The sequence below is a fragment of the Streptopelia decaocto genome (assembly GCF_964273445.1).
Source record: "Streptopelia decaocto genome assembly, chromosome: 15".
Lineage (NCBI taxonomy): Eukaryota > Metazoa > Chordata > Aves > Columbiformes > Columbidae > Streptopelia > Streptopelia decaocto.
Window position 1 is genome coordinate 3613493 of NC_138670.1, and position 24391 is coordinate 3637883.

Genomic DNA, 24391 nt, shown 5'->3' on the forward strand with positions numbered 1-24391 from the left:
TTTACTTTGCAAACTTAGATTTTCTTTAAATGAAAATGTTGATATTCTAGAAGTAATTTGTATACAGGAAGTTAATGGGGGGGTGGGATCACAGTATGAGGTACTTACTGAAACTTCTTCTTTAAATACTTCCATAACTGATTTCCAGTCACGAGCACTTTCGATGTTAAAAGGGTCAAAAGTCAGTTGTTCCATGGGACTAACTAGTCCATTTACTGCTCTCGTTAGATCATTAATACGCATTGGATCCCCTGTGATCGCTGTCAGTTCTGAACCGAATAGATTGTAAAACTCTTCAATGACCTGTTAATTCAGAGGAACACAACAGAAAGCTTTATTTTTAATGTGGTTCTTTTCTGCCATTTAACACATCTTTCTGATATTATTTCCTTTAAAAAATAAAAACAGCTCAGAGAATGATCAGCTCGTCCTGTGATTTATATTTTGTGTATTTTTATACAAGATATTAAAAAGCTTTATGGAAAAAACAACACTCTACAGGCCCAACACTTCAGCTGTTAAAACAGATAATACTCAGTTATTACTCCTTTTTATTCTACTTTTCACATACACAGTTTTTATATACACAGTCTACAATATCTGACCATTGACAGACTAATATTTCTAATTACCCTGACTTAAATTAGCCTAAACATAGCATCTCTCCATTCATATGTTATTCTGCAACTGATACACTGATCACACAATGCCTTTAGTTATTGTCTATATTACTACCTGCAAAATATCATACAGATCTTGACAGACTGAAGTCATATAATCTGTTTTTTCAAATAAACGTTTTCGGTCAAATTCCCAGTGTTGCTCTCTTCCCGATGCTTCAATTTGGGCACGAACAGCAAAATAACATTTCCTCCATTCTTCGAGAGTAGTTTTGGCATCTACTACTTTCGCTTTTGCAGCAGCTCTATCTTCTCTATTAATCAAATCAAAACAGTTAAGATACTATCAATAGAAAGACTATAGATAGAAAATTATATCTCAAATTAATATACCCTGGTTTAGCAGCTTCTAATTGTAAAAGATCTGGGCAAAACTTATAACTGTGAGGTCTTAATTTTCAATGTGACTGATTTTGAAAGGAGATATTATTTCAGGACTGATTTTGATTATATTTATGCTACATTTTTACCACTATAATTCTATTGAGTTTATTGATTTATGCCCTTTCAAAACAACACAGGACAAGCACCTCTTTCTTCAGGGCTGATTCAGTAATTGATGCAAATTACAAAATAAATTGGCTTTTAATTTACCTTCTAATACAACTTCAGACAGTGAAAAATGCAGAAACCTATTTGATGCAAGTGTTATCTACTGTATGTCCTGTAAAACAAGCAAAGCTTTTACTAAATAAAGCCTAGCTAAAGAAGAATCCAGTACTTACTTAAACAGCGTGCGTAAATCCACAGCTTTGCTCACTCTTGCTGCAATTTGCCATGCAATCCGTTCCATGAGGGGTACCATCCGTTCATCCTTGTTGTAATGCCGAGAGATAATCCATATCATCCTCAGGGCACTCATCAGGGGAGGAATTGTATCCAAGACAACATGCAGCTCAGTGCCATATGTTAAACTCTGTTAAAGGTATTATAAATACTGTGAATAAGATGACATGGCAATATACGGATACCTATTCAAGAAACTAATATTTATTCTATAGATACATGAAGTTAAGTCTGTGACATTATTAGGCTCTGTCTCATTAATATTCTCTCTTCTGTAAAAGATGCCCCAAGACTGGTTTTGGCTCGACTCCTTATTTGGATGTTTGGATGATCTTCAATAAAACTTAAAAATTGAGACATCAGCTGTAATCAGTGATAGAAGCTACCTCAAAAACGGGACTAGAGAAACCTTTGTTTTCCCCAATTCAGCTACGCTATCAAATTCTCCCAAGGCTGTGATTTACAAACCAAGCCATTCAGAGCTCTGGGTTTCTGCTTTCAAATATTAGAACAACTGTAGCTCAAACAAAATAAGCAAGCCTTTTCTTAAATTAAATAGAAAAAGCTAGAGTATATCTTTATCACTAATAAAAAGGAAAAAATAAAAAACAGGTGATTATATCAACAGCAAAACTAAACTTAGGTAACTACAGTTCACACTTCACAAAGTTCTCTTAAGGATACGTACTTTCAAATGGCGTTCAAGAGTCGAAAGAAACATAGTGTTATCTAGAGCTTCCACATGATGTTTTCTGAGATCACTCAAGACCATCTGTAAATCTCCAATATAGTCAGATTCAGCTTCCTGTAGTATTTCCAAGACTTTTTGCACATCTGGAAGCTTTGTCTGTTCAGCAAGAGCACTTAAAGCATAATTTCTTTCACGCCAGAGATCAATTTCTGCAAGTGGACCATTACCCTACAAATAATGTGGAATAAAATAAAAAAACAGTCATATGTTTTCTAAAAATCACTGCAGCTTTTAGTATTTCATGGCGATCTTTAGAAGACTACAGAAAACAAAAGTGCCTTAGTTTTCCATAGTTATTACTAACCAAGCCTATGCTGCACCCCAGCCAGCAGTCTGCCGGAAACAGACAGAGCGCCGCAGCCTCCTCCCCCAGACACGTCTGCTTAGACCCGAGCAGCCCCAGCAGCCAGCCCCAGCTGGTACAATAGGCAACATTACCTGTGGAACCTTTTTCAGTTCTTCTGCTAGAGCTGTGGATATTAATTTCTGCCAGGTCATCGCACAACACTCCAGAGCTTCAACCACTTCTGGAACTGTGGCAAGAACAGTCACTTCTCCATCTAGATTTACAGTTGGCATCTCCAGTTTAACATCTCCTATTGGAAGGAAAGGCACGGAGAATTAACTGTACTGTTCCATCGGCACTGGTGAGGAAAAACACTGAAATGGCTCGTGCCTCCATCCTGGTAGCTGCTTGAGGACAGGTAACACAACACCTGCTCCACCTGCTTGAGAATATGGCAAAAGAACATCCAGTTGCTTCACAGTTAACACAATGCAAAGAAAGATATATTCCTAAAAATACATTAAAAGCTCCCAGCTTTCAAGCCTCACCCCAGTCTCTAACTATCAAGAATTGGCCTGACTGCCCTGAACACGGGTAAGCGATGAGGCATGTTGACACTCTCTCCTGCCCTTACTCCAGACTGTTTGAAAGACTGTCACCAATTCCATCCATTTCTCCATACTGTCTGCTATGCTTCAGGGCAGTAAAAATACTTCCAGTACTGGCACAGAGAAACTTTAATCAGGCCTGGAGTTTCTCCAGAAACTGTATGTAGTTGTTATTCTATATAAAACCATTCCTAAGTGAAGCTCTTTCTACTGTCAGGTACTCTCAACATCAGTGCTGGCAGAGACAGGACACTCACCTTCAGCTGGTTGTGCAGACTGCTGAGGCTCATTCCCCATCTGATTATCACCACATTCTACAGGTTGTTCTTTCTCTTCTACAAGCTCAGTCTTGGGTAAATTCCCGTTTTCAGAATCTGTGTCGTCACTATCTAGATGGACAGAAGTCTCCTCAGTCTGCTGCTGACTATATGAGACGGCTGGTGAAAACACCTATAATTCAAACAGGTACCATAGATTAGATAGTTCGTATCAAAAAAGAAAACAGTAAAAGTCAGCTTACTAGCAATTCACTTAAACATTGGATATGTTGTTCTAAAATTTAAGTGCATTTCCTTCCATTTCACCTCTTTAGCATCATTCTCTCTACCTCAAGTCCTGCAGGGAATAGCTCCAGCTTGCTTTTACAACAGGCTGTCTGCACAAAAATAAAGGTTATCTCATGTCACACTCTGAAATGTTTCTCATACAGGGCCAGGCAATGAAATAATTCCACTCTCCACATCTTTACAAAAAATTGGGAAATATCAAGTAAGGATTAACAAAAACTTCATTTGGCATATGAAGTTCACTCACTAAATATTAGTATTTCTTATGCATAGTCCATATGATCAGCAGAATACTAAATAGGCAGACCACTCACAGAAACACTCAAGACTCCATATATAACACATTCACCTGTGAGATGGCATTCTTTAGCATCGGAAGAGTATCATCAGTCAGCAGACCAAACTTTATCAGTTTAGGAAGAATCTCATTAGCTTCAGTCAGGTCCTTAGGTTCAGTAACTCTTTCTAAACAGTATACAAACAATTAAAATAAATCTAGTTATTTGATACAGAAAGCAGAGTCCTTTCTATAAAAAGTTAAAACTGCAATAAAACAAATTGTGTTTGTAATAAATAAGCTTTGATGTAAGTCACTTTCAAAACTTGTCCTGGTTTTAAGAGTGTAGATTTTTTTTAGAAAGGGCAGAAAAATACTTGAGTGTCATCATCTGACTCAAAGTCTTTACAATCCAGCCTTATAGTTAGGAAATGGTTTTCTGTTCAAACAAAACAGTGGCATTGATTTGAACTCCTGTTCTACAGACAGACCAGGAAAATCTTGCACAGAACTGCCATAAAATGACCTAATACATTATCATGTTATTTTTTTCTCAAATGTCCTGTTTCTAGAAAAACTGAGAGAAATTCTGAGTACTTGTACCCAGCTAGTGAAGCTGGATGTGCACTATCCTGAATCCCAGTCACTATCACCTTTTCTCAATGTGAAGTAGTGTTTAATGCAAAGACTGAAAACACTGAGCCTGCAGTTATGCAGGGCACATACCTTTGGCATCTCTGAGAAAATATACAGTAAAATCTGACACAAATTCTTCAGGAATTTCATCAAGAGCCATGTAGAAACACACTTTGTCAGCTTTCTGTTCTTGTAGCTGAAACAGAAGATAAAAAGGAAGTATGAATATTACTGGTTGCTGCCACGTTTCTTAACAGTAGAGAAAATGAGTACTCGCTCTGCGCTGTACCGCCTTAATGTGCCTACCAGTTTTACTGAAACATTTGCATCTTCATATCCACAAAAGAGCAGAGAGAAACACAACAGACTTACCTGCGGTGTGTGTTCCATACTGTCAGTTGTAACCGTTTCCTCCACTTTACTCAATTCAGACCCACTAGGGAGAGTTGATCCATGACCTGACACACTCTGGGTCATCCCTAAGAAAGAAGAACGCAATATAACTCAGTTAAAGAACAGGTATTCCATGCATGTAAGATAGATCCTTCCAATCTCCTTCTCAAACTAAATAACTAAGCGTTTTCTCCCACCTTCAGCATCACCTTTCAACAAGCAGCCATCCACACTTGGTGTTAATCATACATTTGCCCACAGGACAGTACTATTGCTGAAGAACTGAATCAAAATAAGCAAGTGACTATGCTGCATCCCACAGGTAAATGGTGTTTTCTTTTTCTTTTTTCAATTTCTTGTGAAAGGCTTTTCTGCAATATTGTGGTTAAAGTACTGAACCACCACTTTTATCCTCAATAAACTACATCAGAATAAAGAGAAGAGCTTGCAACTATTAAGACGAGGGGAATTAATTCATTCCTACTAAAAGGAACGTGTTAATTATATTTATTTTAATAAAATTAACCTCAAAAAAAGGCGAAATTATGAAGCCAGTAAAAGATGTCACAGACAAAGACTGGATGGAAGGTCTGTGGGTTGATTTTGTTCATCCCAGTCAGTCTATTTCTTTCCATCTGTTTGGAAAAGATGTAAAGAGCCAAACTAGAATAGGTTTCTTTCAGAGGAACATCCTGAGGTAGAGCTTCTTGAGAAAACATTACTTAGCCACACTGTCCACAAAATCAGACCCGCTTTCTGAGGAAAAGCAGCAGTTGATGTTACAGATAGTGACGGATCCGCTGAACGGAGCCACATTAGCCAGGCTCATTTAGCCCCCATGGAGCATGGACCGCAACAATTACACTTCAGCCACTCAAACTTCCTTCCAGCACCACAGAGGAACCTGTTGCAGTGAACTGCTCAGAAAATACCTTATCTGGGCCTTTCTCCAGCTGCTTATCTGCAAACTCATCAGCATCACCTGTGTCTGCGCACGCACAAAACGGCTGGAAAGCCATTATGTCAATAACCATTTGCAGTGGGGACGGCACAAATCCCACCGGGGCACAACCAGAGAGGAGAAAGGTCATGAAAATGGGTGGGATAAAAGGGGTTCAGGAGGACTGGACACAGCACAGGGGATGGAGAGGCTGGGAACGGTGTAAGGACAGGAGTAACGGGGCAAAGACTCAAGAGCTGGGACAGAGGGAAACAGGGAGCTGGGACGGGGGTTGGCGGTGCCCGGGGGGGCTCACCCGCTGCCTTCTCGCCGCCTTCTCCGCGCCGCTCGGCCCGCAGCAGCAGCAGCGCCGTGTCCGCCTCACCCTCCCTGTCCGCGTCCGGGGCGCCGCGCTCCAAAAAGCGCAGCACAGCCCGTGCCCCCTCGCCATGGCCGCGCTGCAGCAGCTCCTCCAAAGGCGCCGGATCGGTCAGCCCCAGGGCGGCGAGCACCCTGTCCCGCAACCACTGCACCCGCACATCGTCCAGGCTCATGGCGGCAGCCGCCGAGCATCGACCCGACGCCTCCCGGTGGCCACGGCAACGACCCGGGGAGGAGCGATCGCCACCGCCCGCCCGTTCGCCTCAGGAGGTCGGCGCGCGCACAACGGCCACCTCGCGGGCAACTGCCGCCTGCGCGCCGCCCGCACGTGCGGTTTTACCTCAGGAGGGGCGGGAAACGGCGACAGGCTGCCCCGTGGAGGGGCCGCGGGGGACGGGGACGGGCTGCCCGTGGAGGGGCCGCGGGGGACGGGGACGGGCTGCCCGTGGAGGGGCCGCGGGGGACGGGGACGGGCTGCCCCGTGGAGGGGCCGCGGGGGACGGGGGCCGCAGTCCGTGTCCAGCCTCGGCAGGTGTAGGGAAAGGGCTACGCACAAACGTGAGGGCCCGAGCAGCGCAAACGAGGTTTTATTCGGAATTCGTATGAAACAAGTGCAAAATTTAACTTCTGCTGTTCTTATGGCACAGATGTTAAAACGTGGTAATATCCCCCCTTTTCACACCAATACAAAAATAATACAAAACTACCCCTTTCCACACATTCAGTATAAACTTTGGTTCCACAACATCAAATAAGTTACACTCCAATTATGTCCTTACAGCCAAACAAACAGGGATCAAGACCAATTCTCCATTCCCTGTGCAAAAGTTACTCCTAGGAGTAAAAACTCTGCATAGGATCACATTGTAAAAATAGAACCTGGGATTAAAATTCCTTGTAGGCAGTTTGATTCTTTTATTTGAGTCCTCAACCAGACAGTGCAAGACTTTTTCTGAGGCTTTTACCCATCAAGGTCACTGCACACAAATCGCTCTGCAAAACAGCAGGTAAAGCTCCTCGCCACAAGGAAATAAGAGGGTGGACAGTTCCAGTCTTCCATAAAATTAGATATCACTCTGGCATCTGAAAACTTAAAGTAGTAACTTTGGGCAGAACTCAGAATAAACAGTTAATTTCAGTGCGGTTTTCACTGTGGCCAAAAGGAGCAGGTTGCATTGCTGTGTATAAAATAATCCTTCTGGAATAGATATTGAAAACATACATTGTTTCTGTTGCATTGCTCAGTTGTTCCCAAAGTGTGTGAGATGGTAGCTTGCTTAAGTATGTGATTAGTAAGGAATGTTTAATATGATTAAAAGTCATTTAGATAACTTAAAAGTAACTCTATTCAACAAAATAAACAGCCTCAGCAAAAAAAAAATGCCTACACTGGTTTTAGAACAAGCAGTAACAACTTTTTTTTTTTTAAGAATAGAATTAATTTACAACATTAGTATATCAAGAAAAATGTACATTTTATATCTATATACTTTACAAGATGCTCCAGATCTGCTATGTATCTCTATGGGAGGTATATATTACAGAATTATTTGGCTGCATTATAAGGCAATCAGTGAAAACCACTTTGTCCTACAAGAAACCATTCACAGGTGAGATCCAATCACATGATTATTTTGCAGACAATTCAAAACATCTCTGCTGACAGCAGCCAAACTATGCCATATCATCTTTATTAAAATGTAAAGAAATGTGCTTAAAAGAGAAAGGCGTAAACTTGTAACCTTCACCAGAGTAGAATTTGTTCTGAAATTCCACCCTGAAACGAGACAAAAATAACAGGATCTGTAAATTAATCCAAAACAACCGATTGTCAGGGGATAGAACTGCGCAACATGGGAGGCTGAAGAAAACAAATCCTAATCCTGTCACATTTTCTGTGCAACTATTTACCCTGCCCAGCACAGTACGAGGCAAATCCCGTGTTTCTCAAGAGGCCCAAACACGTTACATTGTGCTCTGATGGCTCATTTCTCACTTCTGTCTTACTAATTTGTTTTCCAGTTAGTTGCAGTTAATTGTTTTGCAAATATATTGTACCATGAGGACAATACTCTGTAGGGCATATAGCTTTGCCTCATGTTTATATACTGCATAGATACACTGCCTTTTCTTACACTGTAGATTTCATCAGGTTTCAAACTAAATATTCTCTGAATTCACGCCAATGTGCGGAATTCATGATATTAAGACTAAGAAAGGATTAAAATACTTAAGGGTTGGCAGCCCCGCCTAAGCAAAAGTTTTGCTCACTAATATAAACTGTTCTGTTGAACCAGAAAAATAAAATAGACTGGAGCCATTCAGTGACAGACCCAGACTGACAATAAAAATACTTACCATATTACTAATACTTTACAGTATGAAAAGCTGCAATAATATAAATCAAATGTATTCACATTTTGCACCAAAATCAACTCCGAATGTGATAGAGGTTAACAGGCATCATAAGCCAATATAATATTTGAATTTACTGAAAATATTCCAGAAGAACAATCACATTCAACTAACAAGCCATTTATTTAATATGATTAGATAAATCTATTATGGTAGCATTAGGTTGTTGAATCTTACACTCTTCTTTTTAATAAGGTGTGTAATAATTTGACATAAAAATTCCCTTTAAACAAGCCAGTATATGCTGAAGCGGCATAAAGAAAACAAGAGTTAAAACTTACCAGTGAAGTCGTATGGCATGGAGAAAAGCAGAAAGCCCCTCCATGACCAAAAGAATAAAAACTGTTAGCACAGCAAAAAAGGCCAGAACAGGGACCAGCAGTACGACACCGTACGTTGTGTCCACACGAAGACCCACTCTCATCACCATTTGCCACAGAACTTCTGACAGCTCTATTAATAAACAAAAAGAATTGTTCATAACCAGCTCCGTCACACAAAGCTATTTGCTCTCGCCCGCAACAATACTTAAATGTACATCTCAATTTCAAAATAATCTACTGAGGCCAACATTTTACACCATGACACTAAGACTTTAGCAAGTGCCTAAATACCTTCCAAACTGGTCAATCCATGGAAAATAGGAAATTGTGCTGTGAGTGCTGATACACTATAATGTGACGTAACACTGCTCAGATAACCAGTGTCTTCACAATACGGAGCAATCAATGAAGAAAATGACAAGATTCCAAACAATAAAGTCACAGTTTTAGTTGGGGGGCTTTCCATAGATTGAAATGATTCATTTAAATAGGGATTTTTTTTTTAACTAAGGAAAAGATAATTTCATCATAATATCACTTCAACAGGCCAGCCCCCTCTAACCAGCATTACAAATTGAGACAGAACCAAAACACTTACGTGCATGAGCAAGACTTAATGCCCAGAGTCTCAGATATGAGGCTGTATTAGAAATACATCCTAGACAGTATTCAATGGTGTGAATTGCTTGATTCATAAAAACATCTGCAAAATCAAACTAAAATATAAAAGCACATTTGTATCCATTTAAGCAACGTAGTACAGCATGAGAGAGAAAAAACATTCATCTGCAAATCTTAATATACGTGGAAGAAAACTTCGATTAAAGGTTAATACACCGATTTCATACCAAGTAAAAAAAAAAAAAATCTGCTGTGTTTAAGACCCTTATTGCAGAGATGACATTAGAAAATATCAGATGCTATAGTTTGCGCAAAGTAACCAGCAGCAACAGCTGCGGACCAGGAATGCCGCCCGTCTCCCAACCCCCATTAGTAATAATCCTCATCACGAGATGTGATTTGCAGACATGAAAAGACTTTTGTCTGGATGAAAAGCCAAGATTTATTAACAGGAAGCTGAGCAGTCATGCTCTTGCCTTAATTTTAAGAATCCATACAACCATACAAACCCCAGGACTTTTATCCCACTCTTTAAGACAACCTATAGCTTTAGATGCAGTCCATAGGTGCAACTAAAGCCCTCTTCCTGTTCTCCACTACACATAGATTGTGGTTTACTGTAGCAACCTGAATATACCAAGCAATAATAAAATATAGCAACAAATCAGTAAATTGTATTCAGGCATCAAGGTAAAGGCCCAGCTGATTTTCTTGAAAACTTGCAGGGACTCAGTGTACAGATTATCGTCTTGATTTTTCACTTTAACTTGCTTTTAGGGACATACAAAGTAGAGATGAAGTAAAACCATTACCTCCTCTCCATCCCCCTCTCTCTGCCCACTGTCTGCGTGACTGCTTCCTTCTTCTGCATCGTGACATCTCAGCAGAGAAAGTTCTTCTTCGCTTTCTTTTCGAACTAGCTTGTAGCCACTCTACAAAATTGAAACATATCATGTCTTCAAGTGGACTGCCAGTGTCGTTTTTAAAACTGATTTCAAGTAGTCGCAGGCAAAGGCAAGAAGAGAGCTAGAGGAACAGAGCACTATTATGTGTTACAGTCAAAAACTTTTGAAGTTGAGTGGAAATATCTAGTAAAGACATTATATGTAATACAACACCAGCTGAATTCTTCTATACTGCAGAAATCGTGTCTCTCAATACTCACCCTGTACATTCTGATGCCTCGGGGGCCACTGTGCAACCAATACAAATACAGTGGTTTACCAAGAAGCATTACAGGAACAGAAAGAAAAGCAATACTGAGTAAAAACCTCTGTAGAGCAACCTGTTTGGGGGTAAAGAAAGAAAATGAGATTAGATCACAAAATCAGAAGTAGGAAAAGTCTTCTCATTTTCCTTTGAGGGCCTGTTTAAGCAGAAGAAAAATACAACTGATTTCAGTGGGCATCTACTCCAAATGGAACATGCATCCAAGTATTTTACTTAATCAGTCCCTCAAATTGGGTTACAGACATGCAGCATCTTCACATTCTTACTAAACTCAGTATCAGTAATGCCTTAATCTTCTAGATTAAGTTTAGTAAGATTATTTACAGCACATAGAAAAGCATCAAAACTACAGGCATGAAACTGTTGCCTAGCCTTCATTTTAACCTGTGAGACTTCGTTCTAGAAACAGATGTTTTCACAAGTCACTACATAAAATCTTACAACAAATAGAAGAGTAAATATATTATTTAGTCATAATGTTTATTCAATTTCCCCTTAGTCCGATACATTCCCCTTCCTAGGGGAACACTCAGCCTTTCATGACTGGTAAAGTGTTTCCTGCAGAGGGAACACAGGATCTTGGGAAGTTTGGAAGAACATTACTAACCTGTCCGGTGTAGAAAACCTCCGTCTCACCACCAGTAAAGAGGAACATGTTAATAAACTGGATCAGAATACTAGGAGCAGATGTAGAGTCCTGAGCGGAGTACGCTAACCATTTGTAGAAGATCAGAAACACCAGGTAGCCAAAGATGCACATCATGAATAAAAGTTCAGGAAGAAAAACCAAATAAATATTATACTTCTTCTTGAAATGCCTAAAAGAGAAAAATGGGGGGGGAAAAGGAAAATAAGTTTCACAAACAAAGATCAAGATAACTACAACAATCCTGGACTTCAGCAGGGCAAACTTTGGCCTTTTCAGGCAATTGCTGGGGGAAATCCCATGGGCAAGGCTGCCTGGAGGTAAAGGGGCCCAAGACAGTTGGTCAGTGTCCAGGGACTGTTCCTACCGGGCACAAGATCAGAGCATCCCGACACGTGGGAAGTCAAAGAAGGGAGCCAGGAGACCTGCGTGGTTAAACAGGGAACTGCTGGGTGTGCTCAAGTGGAAGAGGAGAGTTTATAGATCATGGAAGGAGCGGCTGGCCCCTTGGGGAGAATATCAGGCTGTTGTCAGAGGGTGTAGGGAGGCAACTAGGAAAGCTGAGGCCTCCTGAGAATTCAACCTGGCAAGAGGGGTCAAGGACAACAGGAAGAGCTTTTTCCAATACAGTACCCAGCACTTTGAAGTAGCAAGACTGAAATTATAATCCAGAACTGATTTCTTCAAATTCAGTGAAATTTTAATCAGGTATTTCCGTGGAAATCAAGGCCATAAGAGACATCTTTCTCTATTCAGCAACAAGTGAAATAAAATCTTAATCGATGTCTTCAGTTTTTTTAGCATAATACTGATCCATCATCTTATTTATGTGAAGGAAAACCTCTCTGTTACCATCTTAAGAAAATTTTCACGATTACTATTATTCTGTTTTTAAAAATTGTTCCAAGTTTCCCTTAACCATATTAACGGCTATAATTCAAGACTTCACAAAAACTATAATGTTAGTATTTATCTTCTTGTACTTACAAGTGGTTAAATACCCCCAATACAACTCCAAACGTCATGTGAGTCACTCCAAAAATCACAGACATTTTCATTTTGAAAGAATTTAAAAAACTGAGCCGGTTGCTTGCCAAATTCCAGATCTGGAGAAGATAAAACAAAACCAGCATCAAACAACAGTGTAACGGAAGGAATAAACCCATATATTTTCCCTGCTGGAGACCTAAATACTACCTCAAACTGGCATCAGAACTGAAACCTGAGTTTTGTGAAAACAGTCAAATATTTCTCTGACTTTGTTAAGGGAAAAGCTCTTTATGAATGAAGGATGCAAGCAAAAATGTATTTTTTCCCGATAGTAAAATTCATCTTCCTAATACACTGAAATAAAATTTACAAATGACTAATCATCACAAATGGATAATTCAAAAGAATAAAACTAACCGGATCAATTCCGAAGGGATAAGCTCTGTTGTATACACCAGTAACATTTGGATCCAGTGTTAAAAAATGATTATTCATATCCTCAGGACTGCAGAGAAAGAAAAGCACAATCAGATTTGACACTGTTTAACCATAGTGACAACATACACCTTCGGTTCTGCAGGACACTACTCCTGCTTTCCTTTATATGACCAGCTCACCCAGGCGGACCGTAACAGAATAAAAGCATTTCCAAGCACAAAGGGCCTGACTAATAAAATCAATAGCAAAAGGGAAAAAAAAAACCTCTAGAAACTCACAATCTGGTCTTAATTTGCACTAACTGCCTTTGAAAGGAAAGCTTCTGGATTTTATTTCTCATTTCCCCAGAATGGAAGGTTTCATTTTAAAAGCTCATAGTTTGTTTCTCTATAAAATTCACTAACAAACACTCAAAGAAAAACTTAGAGATTTTTTCCCTTTTGCATTTGGATCAGTTTCCACTGTAACTTCCTATAGTTTTTACTTAACACAGCACTCCCAACCTGCTCACATTTTAACCAAAATCAAGGGGGTTTGACTCGACCATTTCAAGCCTGTGAACATGCTGTGAACATCTGAGTATCTCAGCCCTTCGGTATTTAAAACAATGAGGTTTGCCTCTTTGTGAAAAACGTTCAACAATTCACATAGCCTACATTTTATTTTCACTCTCAAGAAAAGTTGTGCAGAGACTAATGATTGCCAGGTAATTCATTTATTTCATTAATTGTTAACTTCTTACAGTAGATGGCAATGCTGCCTGGCTGTTCATTCCACAAGCATGACCTAGGGCAATTTTCTCCCAAACTAGCCTTCTGGTTTCTACTCCTCTCCTGGAGACTATAGTAACTGGAGATAAACTAAAACCATAAAGACAAACCACGACATAGGCAGCGCATTTTTCATTAATAAAAAGGACACACAAGACAAAGTCCTAGTGCCTTCTGTTAGGATTTTGCAATGCTACTGTAGTCTCCAGCCATTCCTAACACCTTTGTGAGACCAAAAAAAAAGATGCAAAACACATCTAAGAAGGTTCAGAGACGGCCTAAGCCCTAGAAACATCACCGTGTAAAATTAGGTGCAAGTTCTTACTACTAATAAAAAGATACTATCATGCCAGATGCAGTTTTCAATCACTAAAAGTTACCAGCCAGCATATAATGCCAGGGTATTGCAAGAGAATTTGTTCCAGAAGACCGATTGTCATCTATACCAAATGATATATTCTAGAAAATGTTCCAGGTGACTGAGGACACGTCAATCCAGGGAAGCAACTCTAATAAATATAAGATTAACCTGACAGATTGACTGAATTAAATACAATCAAATTCTAATAGTGGTTTTGCAAGAAATTGTGTTCTCTGTGGATTTCCTAATTTAAGGTAACAAGGACTTTTTTGGTTTAAAATAACTATTACTGCCTTTTCTATTCTAAGGATAGATGTATGACTTAGCCCTTAGTGCAGTAGCACTTGCTACCTTAACTAGATTTTGCTAGATTTCACTACATTTACTTACTACTCTCAATTAAAGGATGGTTAAAATGGGTGAGCAGAAGGGTTAAACTGTTGCAGGAAGCACATTTGGGGCTTAATGGTATAGCAGAGACACGCTTACCGCCAAGCCTTCTGTTCAAACATCGCTGAAACGTTCCATCCAGAACCAAATATATTTAACGACTTTGAAAAACAGTCATTATAGATCAATCCAGTGTATACAGAAAACAGACCCATTAATAAAATAATGTATCGGCCTTCAAATAACATCTTCATTATCTGTAAGTATTGGAAAAGCAGAAAAAATAGAGAACGTCATAATCTGCTAAGTGAGCAACTGTTATCTAGACATTTCTAAGCAAAACACCCTTCGGCCATACAAAGACTTCTTAAAACCAAAAATTCCTGCGAACATTCATTAAGGACTATGAAGAAACCTAAGGCAAATCAAACGTAACGCAAAGAATTTTGCTTTAAGCACGTTAAATACAATTTACAAATGTCAGTTACCAAATGGTAACTAATCCCATGATTAGTTTTCAACAAGTTAACACGTTTGCAGCCATTCTTAATTAAATGTAATTCTAATGCGTTCCAACCCCATAGTATGAAAAAAATAGTTAAATAAATTTCAAACTACAACTCCTTTTCAGAAACAATAAAAGAAGATGGAATTTGAAAAATACTTTCCTCCTGATGTCAGTCACTAATCCCATTCTGTAAAACACATCCCTTCGTGGCCCTAGCAGAAGGAAAACAAGCCCATTCCAACTGTATTATTTCTACCCTTTCAAAAAAGTGAGTAGTTTGTTAAGATATCATTAATCTCGAGGAATATGGCAACTTTAAACACAGAAAAACCTGAAACAAAGGAAAAAAAGTAGTCTAATACACATGCAATAAACAGGACTTTTCAGAAACACGGTAACTAGTCAGTTGAAATTATCTTGCTGGATGGGGAGTAAATGATTTGTAATTCCTTTTACCTCATCTTGTGATCTTTGCAATCTCGGGTGGTTTTCATACAGTATTGTCAGGAGTGCAAAGATGAACATTAGCAGACCATGCCCGAAGTCTCCAAACATAACCGCAAACAAGAAGGGAAAAGTGATGATGGTGTAGAGAGCTGAAATGGCAATTGAACAGATTTCAGGCGCACCGCACAATAGATGTTGTTGTTATCTGAATTATGCCTAAGCGACTCAACTACTTGAACCACTCACACAATTTTCAGCTTTATGTTTCAAAGACATTTTGCCCCCTGCTAGTAGACTTGCCACCCACACTATAAATTTAACTTAAAGCTTGCATGTGTATATCCCTTAGCAATGACAACTCCGCAGCTGAGCATTAGCTGACAATTCTGCGGATAATAATATGAGGCCAGGAAATAAAACCCAAACAAGCAGTTCTTCCTCCATGGCTATTTTGGCTCTGCCCTATAACGTACGTTCTCCTGTACAGCACGACATAGCGTAGCTGCAAAAATACATGAAGACATTAAACTAACTGAGCTATACAACAAGCTGGAGTTTTTCAAGTGATGAGCTCCACACCTCAGTCAGATCAACAGCCATTACCAAAGTTTTCTTTTCACCCCCCCCCCCCCAAATATCTCACCCAAGGTAAAATTTATATTACCAAACATTATACAGCTATTATCAGCATGCTAAAATAATTCAGCAAAATCAAATCCCATTTTACGAGTTTGCTGCTCGGAGCACCATTTCTACTTTTGATGAGCTACTGAAATTTTAAAACAGCTACTAATTAGCAGTATGGTCGTCACCATTTGGCCTTTATTAGCAGCCAGTTCAGCAAGGTCTTTAAACGTGTAACAAGGCAAAGCAGCAACGACACCACAGCTCCCAGTTCAGATTTCAGAAGGACCAACCTGGGTTCACTTCTCCATAGTTTCCAACTCCATAAGCATCAACAATGCTCTGGAACCCTGAGGTGAATTTATTGGTACGTATCAAAGTTGGAGGAGGTTGTGTTGTTGGGATGGTATTCATGAATGAAGAAATCGTAGCTCCGCTCTTCCTCTAATTACAGACAGAAAGAAGACAGATTTATATAAGAACTCAGTTGTTACTTAATCTAATCAAAGGAAAACATTTTCTGTCTCAGTTTCCCTGGTCCTGAAATTCAGCCCCAAGTGTAACATTTTTCCCTTTGTGCCTTCTCAAAAAATTTACATTAATCTGTTCCCCTAAAAACACTAATTATGCACAGTGTTCTAATCCTTATTTTGTATGAAATACCAAATGAGAATCACCAGTCTATTATAAAAAAAAAAGACTTGTTACTAAAAATTCCCTCTAGTAAAACAAAAAGATGGAGTCGCGCTCAACATAACTAACACAAGGGAATTAGCACCCTCTAAATACCATCGTGCGCTCAGTCAGACTTGAGTTCAACAGAAGTTCTTATCAAGAAACAAACACAAAAACCCCACACAACCAAACCCAACACGACATTAAATAAAGGCTCTGCTAATAAATAATATTAGTTTAATATTAGTTCAGAGAGACCCAGACCTGCCTGTGCCTGCTTTTAGCCTATTTTAAATTATTATTTTCTTCTTCTGTATAGTTAGTTCAAGATTAAGGTTTTACACTGAGTATTCAGCTGACTTACAGAACCTTCCTCCAAGGCACGGCGCAAATTCTGCAGATCAGCCACCGGACACCAAACCTCAGCGATTAAACATTTATTGGTGACATCAAAACTGCACAGGTTGAGTACATGATAAATGGCTTTCATCTTCTTCACCTGGATAACCCACGTGTAGATGGATTCAGATGCTTTACACAAGACTTGGCGTAAGTAATCCTCGGTTTTATGCAGCACCTTTGTCCAAGAAAATAACACAAAGATTTCATTCAAAACACAAGAGTGGTTGTGTTAACTGCAGTAAGAGCACCCAGTATGTGTCCAGTGTTGGATCACATTTTCTGGAGGGCACACTAACTGCTGCTTAGAACAGAAGGAAATGCCAAATGCCCTGAAGTTTAATAGCTACATGCAGCAGAAGACCAGGGGCATCAAGAACAGTCACATTCAATTCGAAGCTGCATGTATTTTCAAAACATATTCATGTTTTTAACACTGTGATTCGTCAAATGATTTCCTATGGCAATAACTCCAGCAAAGGGAATACGGTTTAATATTTACTCACAGTACGGAGATCCTGAATACGAACATTTAGTCCTTCGACAACTGCCCTGCGCTCCTCCGTGGTATTGGGATAGGGATACACATGACAGTGATAGCTACAGAAAACCAGAAACTGCCATTAAATAACCAAACTAAACGAAAACAAACACCCAACCCCACGCCCCGGACAATCTGCAACATACTATTAAATAACCACGGAACAGATTGAACTGAGAGTCGGTACTTTGCCTGTACTTCATAAGGACTGCAGATAAAATGACTCACACGCTTATTTGTATGTTGCATAATTATAAAGCGAGATGCAACGTGGGGGGAGGAACAAATTGATCTTCAAAAACCTCGCCTAAAAATCAACACTTATAAGGAAGGTGAACAGGGAAAAAACTTACAAGAAAATAACCCAGGTATAAAGAATTTATACATATATATATATATATATATATATTAGTTTTCCTTCTTACCAATCACAAATCTTCTTAACTTTCTGGCCAATTTGTTCACCCCAATAGGACACTAAAAAAACAAACCATTTTGTGGTTTCACCCTAAAAAAACAAACAGAGATGATGAAGTTTGTTTCTAACCAACAACTCCATTGTGATATCATTAGAGAGCAAAATAACAAATTTGAATAATTAGAAAAATTAGAAAAAGACAAGGCCTGACAGGGCCTGTAGCAGTAACCTTCCACCATTAATAGTAACCAAAAAAAGTCTTAAAAAAATAAAATCTTACAGATTAGAATCTAAGCAAAATTTTCAAGTGACAGATCAGGCAGCCATAATTGCCCATTTACAAGTTAATTTTACAAGTTCAGAGAAAAAAATCATAGAAGACCAACTGTGCTCCTGAGACTTTTTTCCTGAACTACTGAATGAGTAAATAAAATGCCTATTAAAAGGTAATGCGCTGTACAGACCTAGTTAATAAATATCCAAGCAGCCATTTATGCCACGTATTTCGATCAACGGAGCCAATCGGAAAGTCACTGCTATTCCACAGTGAATTTCTGCACTCATCAAGCTGAACTGTGATAAATTAATTGACATACCTATAGTTACGGTGGCATCAAGATCTCTGATTTTAAGGTCTTACACGTTCTAATACCTTAAAATAGTTTTCCCTCCAAGGGCACCAGGAAATAATTTACATTCAGAGCAGACCTGAGCAGCAATTCTTCCAAATATTATGCAAAGTACAAACAAAATAAATGGATAGTTCAAATGTTTACTCACTGTGTCTGGATCTTCCAGACATTCGTCCAACTCTGCATATGTAAGAATAGTGTATCCTTTGCAGGCTCTCCACAGCATTTTTTCAAATGCTTCCACTTTTGTTATGTGAACTAACCCAGATATGAAGCTATGGGGAAAAAGAAATATTTGAAAAATAAGCTAAAATCCACAAGAAAAATTAAAAACTCTGAGTACATCATCACTCAGCATCACGGAGTCTCAATAATTTCACACGTGCCATCTCTAGAGAAGGAAAAGTCACCCTAAACAGGACGCAACCGGTATATAATAGAGACACAATTTCTATTTGGAAAACAGACTGTAGGCCTCCGCACATGACCAGAATTATATTTGATGTAATTGCTTTATGTGATAGTACAGTTCTTCATTTGTTCCTTATAAGATACTCTCTCACAATGGTGTTGTGGACAGCAGTATCCATGCATCGTTCTAAAGGTGAGTAGGCAACACCATTAATAATGTCACATTTCAAACTGACACTACCACATTATTAAAAAACTGTGTGTTTATCCTAGAAAAAAAGAGTCTGAAGGCTAGAGGAACGTACTGATTTAGATCATCTACAGATTTTCCTTAACACACATACATGGTTTGACAACGGCTTTGTGACAGTTATGCGGAGCTGTCCTACTTGTCTCTTCAAATAATCCAATTTCGTTACAAAGCTACGTTTAGGTCAAACTCCTACCCTGTCTAAAACTGTTTGGCTCATCTGAAATCACCACTCACACTACATCTCATCTTTTAAGAAAATAGCCCGTTATTTACAGAGTTTTGAAATAGCACAGGTGGACTGAACCTACCCCAGCTTGGCGCCCAGTCTGTGCATACAGTTGTAATCCACTAACGGCTCATTTTCCACAGATGGAAATTCTTCATAGTTTGCATGTAAATGGGATTCATACTAGCAAATGAAAGAAAGATCATTCATAGCTTTCAGAAAAAAAAAACCCAACCTTTTCATTTATTATTCTAAATAAAAGAAGGTAATTAAGTAAATTATTTCAATAAAAATATAAAACTCTTTCCTGTTTTCAATTCAGACAACAGAAAGATGTTGGGATCTCAAGCACAGCGCTCTTAGCAATCACAGTCAGTGTTGCAAAGTTTACACGGAAAATTTCTTAGCACAATTTATGCATCAAAATAACACAAACGCTCCCTCATTCTCAGTTGGCATCAGCAGGAACATTCAAACAATCCAACAGAGAAATCACAAAGCTCCTCTCAGTCCAGGGCTGCACTTGGCTCTGTATATGAACACAGCCTAGCACAAGAGGCTGCCACCCGGGTTCTTTAAGTAATGAGCGCAAACAGTAACGAACAATGTACAGTGCTGGAAAGCTCGGCACCGAGTCGTGCACTTCACCAGAACTGCTGCCAGTCTGCAACAAAAACGCCACACGGCCCTCGCCGAACACCGTGGGCAGTACCTCAGACGTCCTCCTGACAAATCTTTGCGTGACCTCCAACATGCACGTGTATTCTGTCAGTTCGAGCAGGTTTCTCCTCAGCTTTTCTTTGTTTTTCGTTACTTCCCTCAATTCTGTCTCCAGCTTCTGCAACTGTTCCTAAGATATGGAGAAACAATAACAACAGAATCCATTATACTGTTTTGGAAGTCAAGGGAGGAAGAATCTTAAGCATATGTTAATTTGCTGCAATTATGGGAGTTTCCCAATTTCTTAATTAACTTCAGCTCCATAGGTTTTATTCCTCAGTCTGCTTTGTCCTGAGCACACGTGATCCTCCACTGGCATCTGTTAAGTCTGTTGTTCTGACCCTAATTTGTGTTCGAGCTAAGTAATGCACACTTGGAATCAGAGCGTCAGATAGTACAGGGTGCAAGACACTTATCTCTTCTATGAATAGAATTACAGCAAAACAGAATGTCATTTAAAATTATATCTGCATTTTACAAGCTTCTAATGTAACACCAGCAAAAGCGTTCAGAGACAACAGCACCATGTTTCGCTAGGCAGCCAGCACAGGAACCTGCAGGGCCTTGCGCATATAAAACTCCCACACAGCCTGGAAATGCTGGATGCATGAAAAGAGCCTTAGGGAAGTCCCAAAGCAATAAATGAGGTTGAAAGGCTCCATCTACAGAAAATGATTTGCTGGGAACAGTGTAATATATGCCAGTCCATCAAACAGATGACTACAAACCCCGTGAGTTAGCTTTGACCCTTTCACAGGAATTTTGTGCCAATATCAAATCCTCAGTGGCAGGAAAACAAACCAACCAACCTGGACAGAAACAAAAGCAAATGCTTCCACCCCTCCTCCCACACCCCTGTAACTCCAGTCATAAGATAACAAATAATTAAGTTTGAATGAAAGTTCTAAGATCCAGAGCTACACTTTTAGCATCTGTTATGTGGAAGTTACCTGGATTTCTAAAATGTGCTTCATCAAGGGGGCAGGAGGAGCAACGTCTCCTTCAGGAAGTGGAATATCCGCCTTTTTAATTTCTTGAACTAAATAGCCTGGAGTGAGAAGAAAAACAGAATCAGAAAGGAAATGGTATTTCCTCACAGTTCCTACAATGCTGCACAGTTGACCTTTGGCTGTAACGGATGGTGCTGATCACGCTGCAGCACCAGGCCCGATCCATTTTATTCATTTATTTTAGCAACAACACACACACTAGAGTCTTCAAAAAAGAGGGGCTAGGAGTAAACACACAGAGCATTTCTGTGTAGGAAGTTTGAGAGTGAGCTCTCTTCAGAGTCCTCCGACTGAAATTTTCCAACCACAAGTACTTTTTAAGAAGCTTTTAACATTTCCTATCAGCTCTTTGCTGCTGCAAGATCCGGCCTTCTGCTCATCGTGCCATCTGCCAAAAACTGACATTCACGGACTCATGTTTGGAATCAGAAGCATTCAAACAAGGCAGTTTAAACAACCTTGACAACAAATGCAACTCACGCTGGGCAGGGAGATTGCCAAAATAGCTGCTGGGATGGTTTGGCATGACCAGCACATGCCTCTGATGAGAGATTTCAATAAAAGAGCCTTTCAACAGTCACTTTTCCTTGGGATACATTTAAGGAATCTGTATCTGGGTTGCAATGCTCTGCATACCCTCTTCTATTTGTTAACTACCGTGTGAATACAATTATTAATAACGAGATATTTTTAAGGGTTCTTGGAAATTCAACAGTACTGAGTTACATAACATGAAAAACGGGGTTTATCCTATAGTCAAGGAAATATCCAGAGTAAAGTCTCCATTTTCCTAACAGTTGATACTGAAATGCTCTCAACTATTTACCAGCAACACAGTAGCAACTCTTCTTCACTTGTAAGCTTAAAAGAACCCCAAGCTATGCTTAGCACATACATGTTGTAGCGTAAGTAAATTTTACAGCTCACAAACCCAAGAACCAGGGATCAGGGGTAGAACACTGGACAGGCTGCCCAGGGAGGTTGTGGAGTCTCTGTGTTCAAAATCCCACCAGGCAGAGTCCTGACAAGCGGCTCCACCTGCCCCTGCCTGAGCTGCAGCTTCATCAGATCTCAAGAGGTCCCTTCCAACCCAAACAATCCTGTGATCCACTCCAGACCGAGGCACCACATAACACAAACTAAGGAATATATCTGTATGTTCTAACTAAATTCAGTGCTATGGTCATCTCCAGCTCCTAAAATCTGCATAAAGACTCTACATATATGAGCACATACATGTGGGGTTTTTCATACAAGTGGATGTTTTGCAGGTTTCTACAGCAATCAGATCATACAAGACTGGGAAGATTAAAGAACCTGCAGCTGAAACCTTCGCTGCAGTTCCACTCTATCAATGAAGCTTTATCAATGCCACAGATGAGAAAGGGCAGACACGAAAATAAAGCTCACCAAGTATTCTTTCCATTTCTTCACACTTCTTCACTTCATTCACAAATTTTCTCTGAAATACACTTACATTTGGGTTGAGCTGAAGGAGAAGGACAAAATGCTTATTAGGTACTCGAAACAGCAACTAGCCCTGAAAAAGCACAGATATCGCTGTGACTTCACTGAGCCAATTTTACATGTATTCTGTGTGCACTATTCCTACAAAGTGCTTTTCAGCTAGAACAGTACGAAAATCTATGATGATGAAAAAGTCTTCAAACAGCAAAGTTTTAACAAAGTAGAATTATCAATGCCTTTCACTAGCTTTCCTCAAGTAACAAAGTAACCAGATCCACTAGAGAAACCATTCCTGATCTTATTTCTACAGTTTAAAAATACCGCGTAACAACTTCAAATTCGCAAACAAACCTTTCTACAAGCAAATTTTTGTGATGTGTTTCCACAGAATCTATTTGAAATGTTAAGTTTTGAAAGACACCTGGAATGGCACTAGTACGTTAAACATAACATCCATGTAATGATTCTTATTTGTCTCTTCTTGTTTGTAATGATTCAGATTTGTCTCCTCCTACCTGCCATTTTTACCAACTAGCTGTTAATTTAAGTTCTTCCAGCTTTCCTTGCAAAGATTTTGTAACCTACACATCTGAAGAATACTTGGAAGAAATTCCAAAGTCTCCCTCAGCAAATGAAGATCATATAATTACAATGAGACAACGCAGAAACAAGGGTAATTATTACCCGCCCCAACTTTATGTTAGTCAGGCCTGTAGATCCTCCAAAGCAAATTTCTCCTCCAGGAACAGATGTTTTACAAACCAACTGTCTGAGATGCTAAAGAAAGAAACCCCCAGAGCAGCTAAATGTTTGTGTGGGTCTCTCCGTAGGGCGGGCAGATCTCAAGGCAGTGTGGCCCTGGGTGGGTGACGGGCTCTCCAGCGGGATCCTACTGCCAACAAACCCCAAGTTTATGGTGCTTCCGTGAAGAAGGCGGGGCAGTGTCACCCCAAACCTCCCTTCCTGGAGGCTCAGGGGGGCTGGGGCTCCACTCTGACTTTCCACCACTCAACCCCGCACTCAGCGAAGGCGATACAGAGATTATTGGCACATCTGCCAGTCAGAGCCGGGGACAGACGGGTGAGAAGCGGCTCTGGCGCCTTTTCCATCGCACCATCGGAAGGAACCCTACAGCTGCCCGGCGGCAACTGCTCCGCCCGGCTCGGCCTTCCCCGTGTCCCCTTTGACCTCCCCCCGTTCTCCCGGAAAGCCCCGCCAGGTGCCCGGGCCCCGCGGCCGCTACTCACGTCTCGGAACTCGGCCAGGCCACGCTCGCCCACCTCGCTGAGGCACTCGTAGGCCGAGCCGCTCTGGAGGAAGAGCTGCGCCAGGCACATCGGCTCGCTGCGGAACAGCGAGCCCATGGCGGGCCGGAGCGGGGCGGAGGGGCTCGGCGGGGCTCAGCGAGGCGGGCGGCGGGGCGGCGCGGCGCGGTGTCCGGCGGGAGCCCGCGGATCGGCCGCCATGGCGAAGCGGCCCAGCCCGCCGCCGGCAGCGCGGCCAGCTGCTTCCGGGGGGCGGGGCGGGTTGCTTCCGGGGGCGGGGCCAGTGGTCTCCGGAGGGGCGGGGCCG

The 24391-nt window shown here is 40.4% G+C and overlaps 2 protein-coding genes across 2 annotated transcripts in view; both read right to left on the bottom strand.

Annotated features, from left to right (window-relative positions):
* Window positions 1-3480, bottom strand: part of DNAH10 (dynein axonemal heavy chain 10) — a 48101-nt gene extending 44621 nt beyond the window's left edge. Inside the window, exons 1-6 of the mRNA XM_082066182.1 lie at window positions 3369-3480; window positions 2656-2813; window positions 2155-2385; window positions 1406-1596; window positions 736-934; window positions 109-303 (exon numbers count right to left, since the gene is read on the bottom strand). Coding sequence (XP_081922308.1) covers window positions 109-303; window positions 736-934; window positions 1406-1596; window positions 2155-2385; window positions 2656-2813; window positions 3369-3408 — 1014 coding nt within the window. The 5' untranslated portion in view covers window positions 3409-3480. The remainder of the gene's footprint in view (window positions 1-108; window positions 304-735; window positions 935-1405; window positions 1597-2154; window positions 2386-2655; window positions 2814-3368) is intronic.
* A 3383-nt stretch (window positions 3481-6863) lies between these two features.
* ATP6V0A2 (ATPase H+ transporting V0 subunit a2) lies at window positions 6864-24329 on the bottom strand. The gene is made up of 20 exons (XM_082066073.1): window positions 24067-24329; window positions 22763-22841; window positions 21293-21390; window positions 20335-20472; window positions 19705-19805; window positions 18881-19007; window positions 18108-18190; window positions 17648-17741; window positions 17107-17319; window positions 16361-16511; window positions 15453-15592; window positions 14588-14745; window positions 12947-13034; window positions 12527-12645; window positions 11501-11711; window positions 10829-10948; window positions 10476-10595; window positions 9641-9758; window positions 9001-9172; window positions 6864-8081 (listed from the first exon to the last, which is right to left on the bottom strand). The coding sequence occupies exons 1-20, from the start codon at window positions 24181-24183 to the stop codon at window positions 7979-7981; spliced, it is 2550 nt and encodes an 849-aa protein (XP_081922199.1). The 5' UTR covers window positions 24184-24329; the 3' UTR covers window positions 6864-7978.
* Between the last annotated feature and the right edge of the window lie 62 nt (window positions 24330-24391).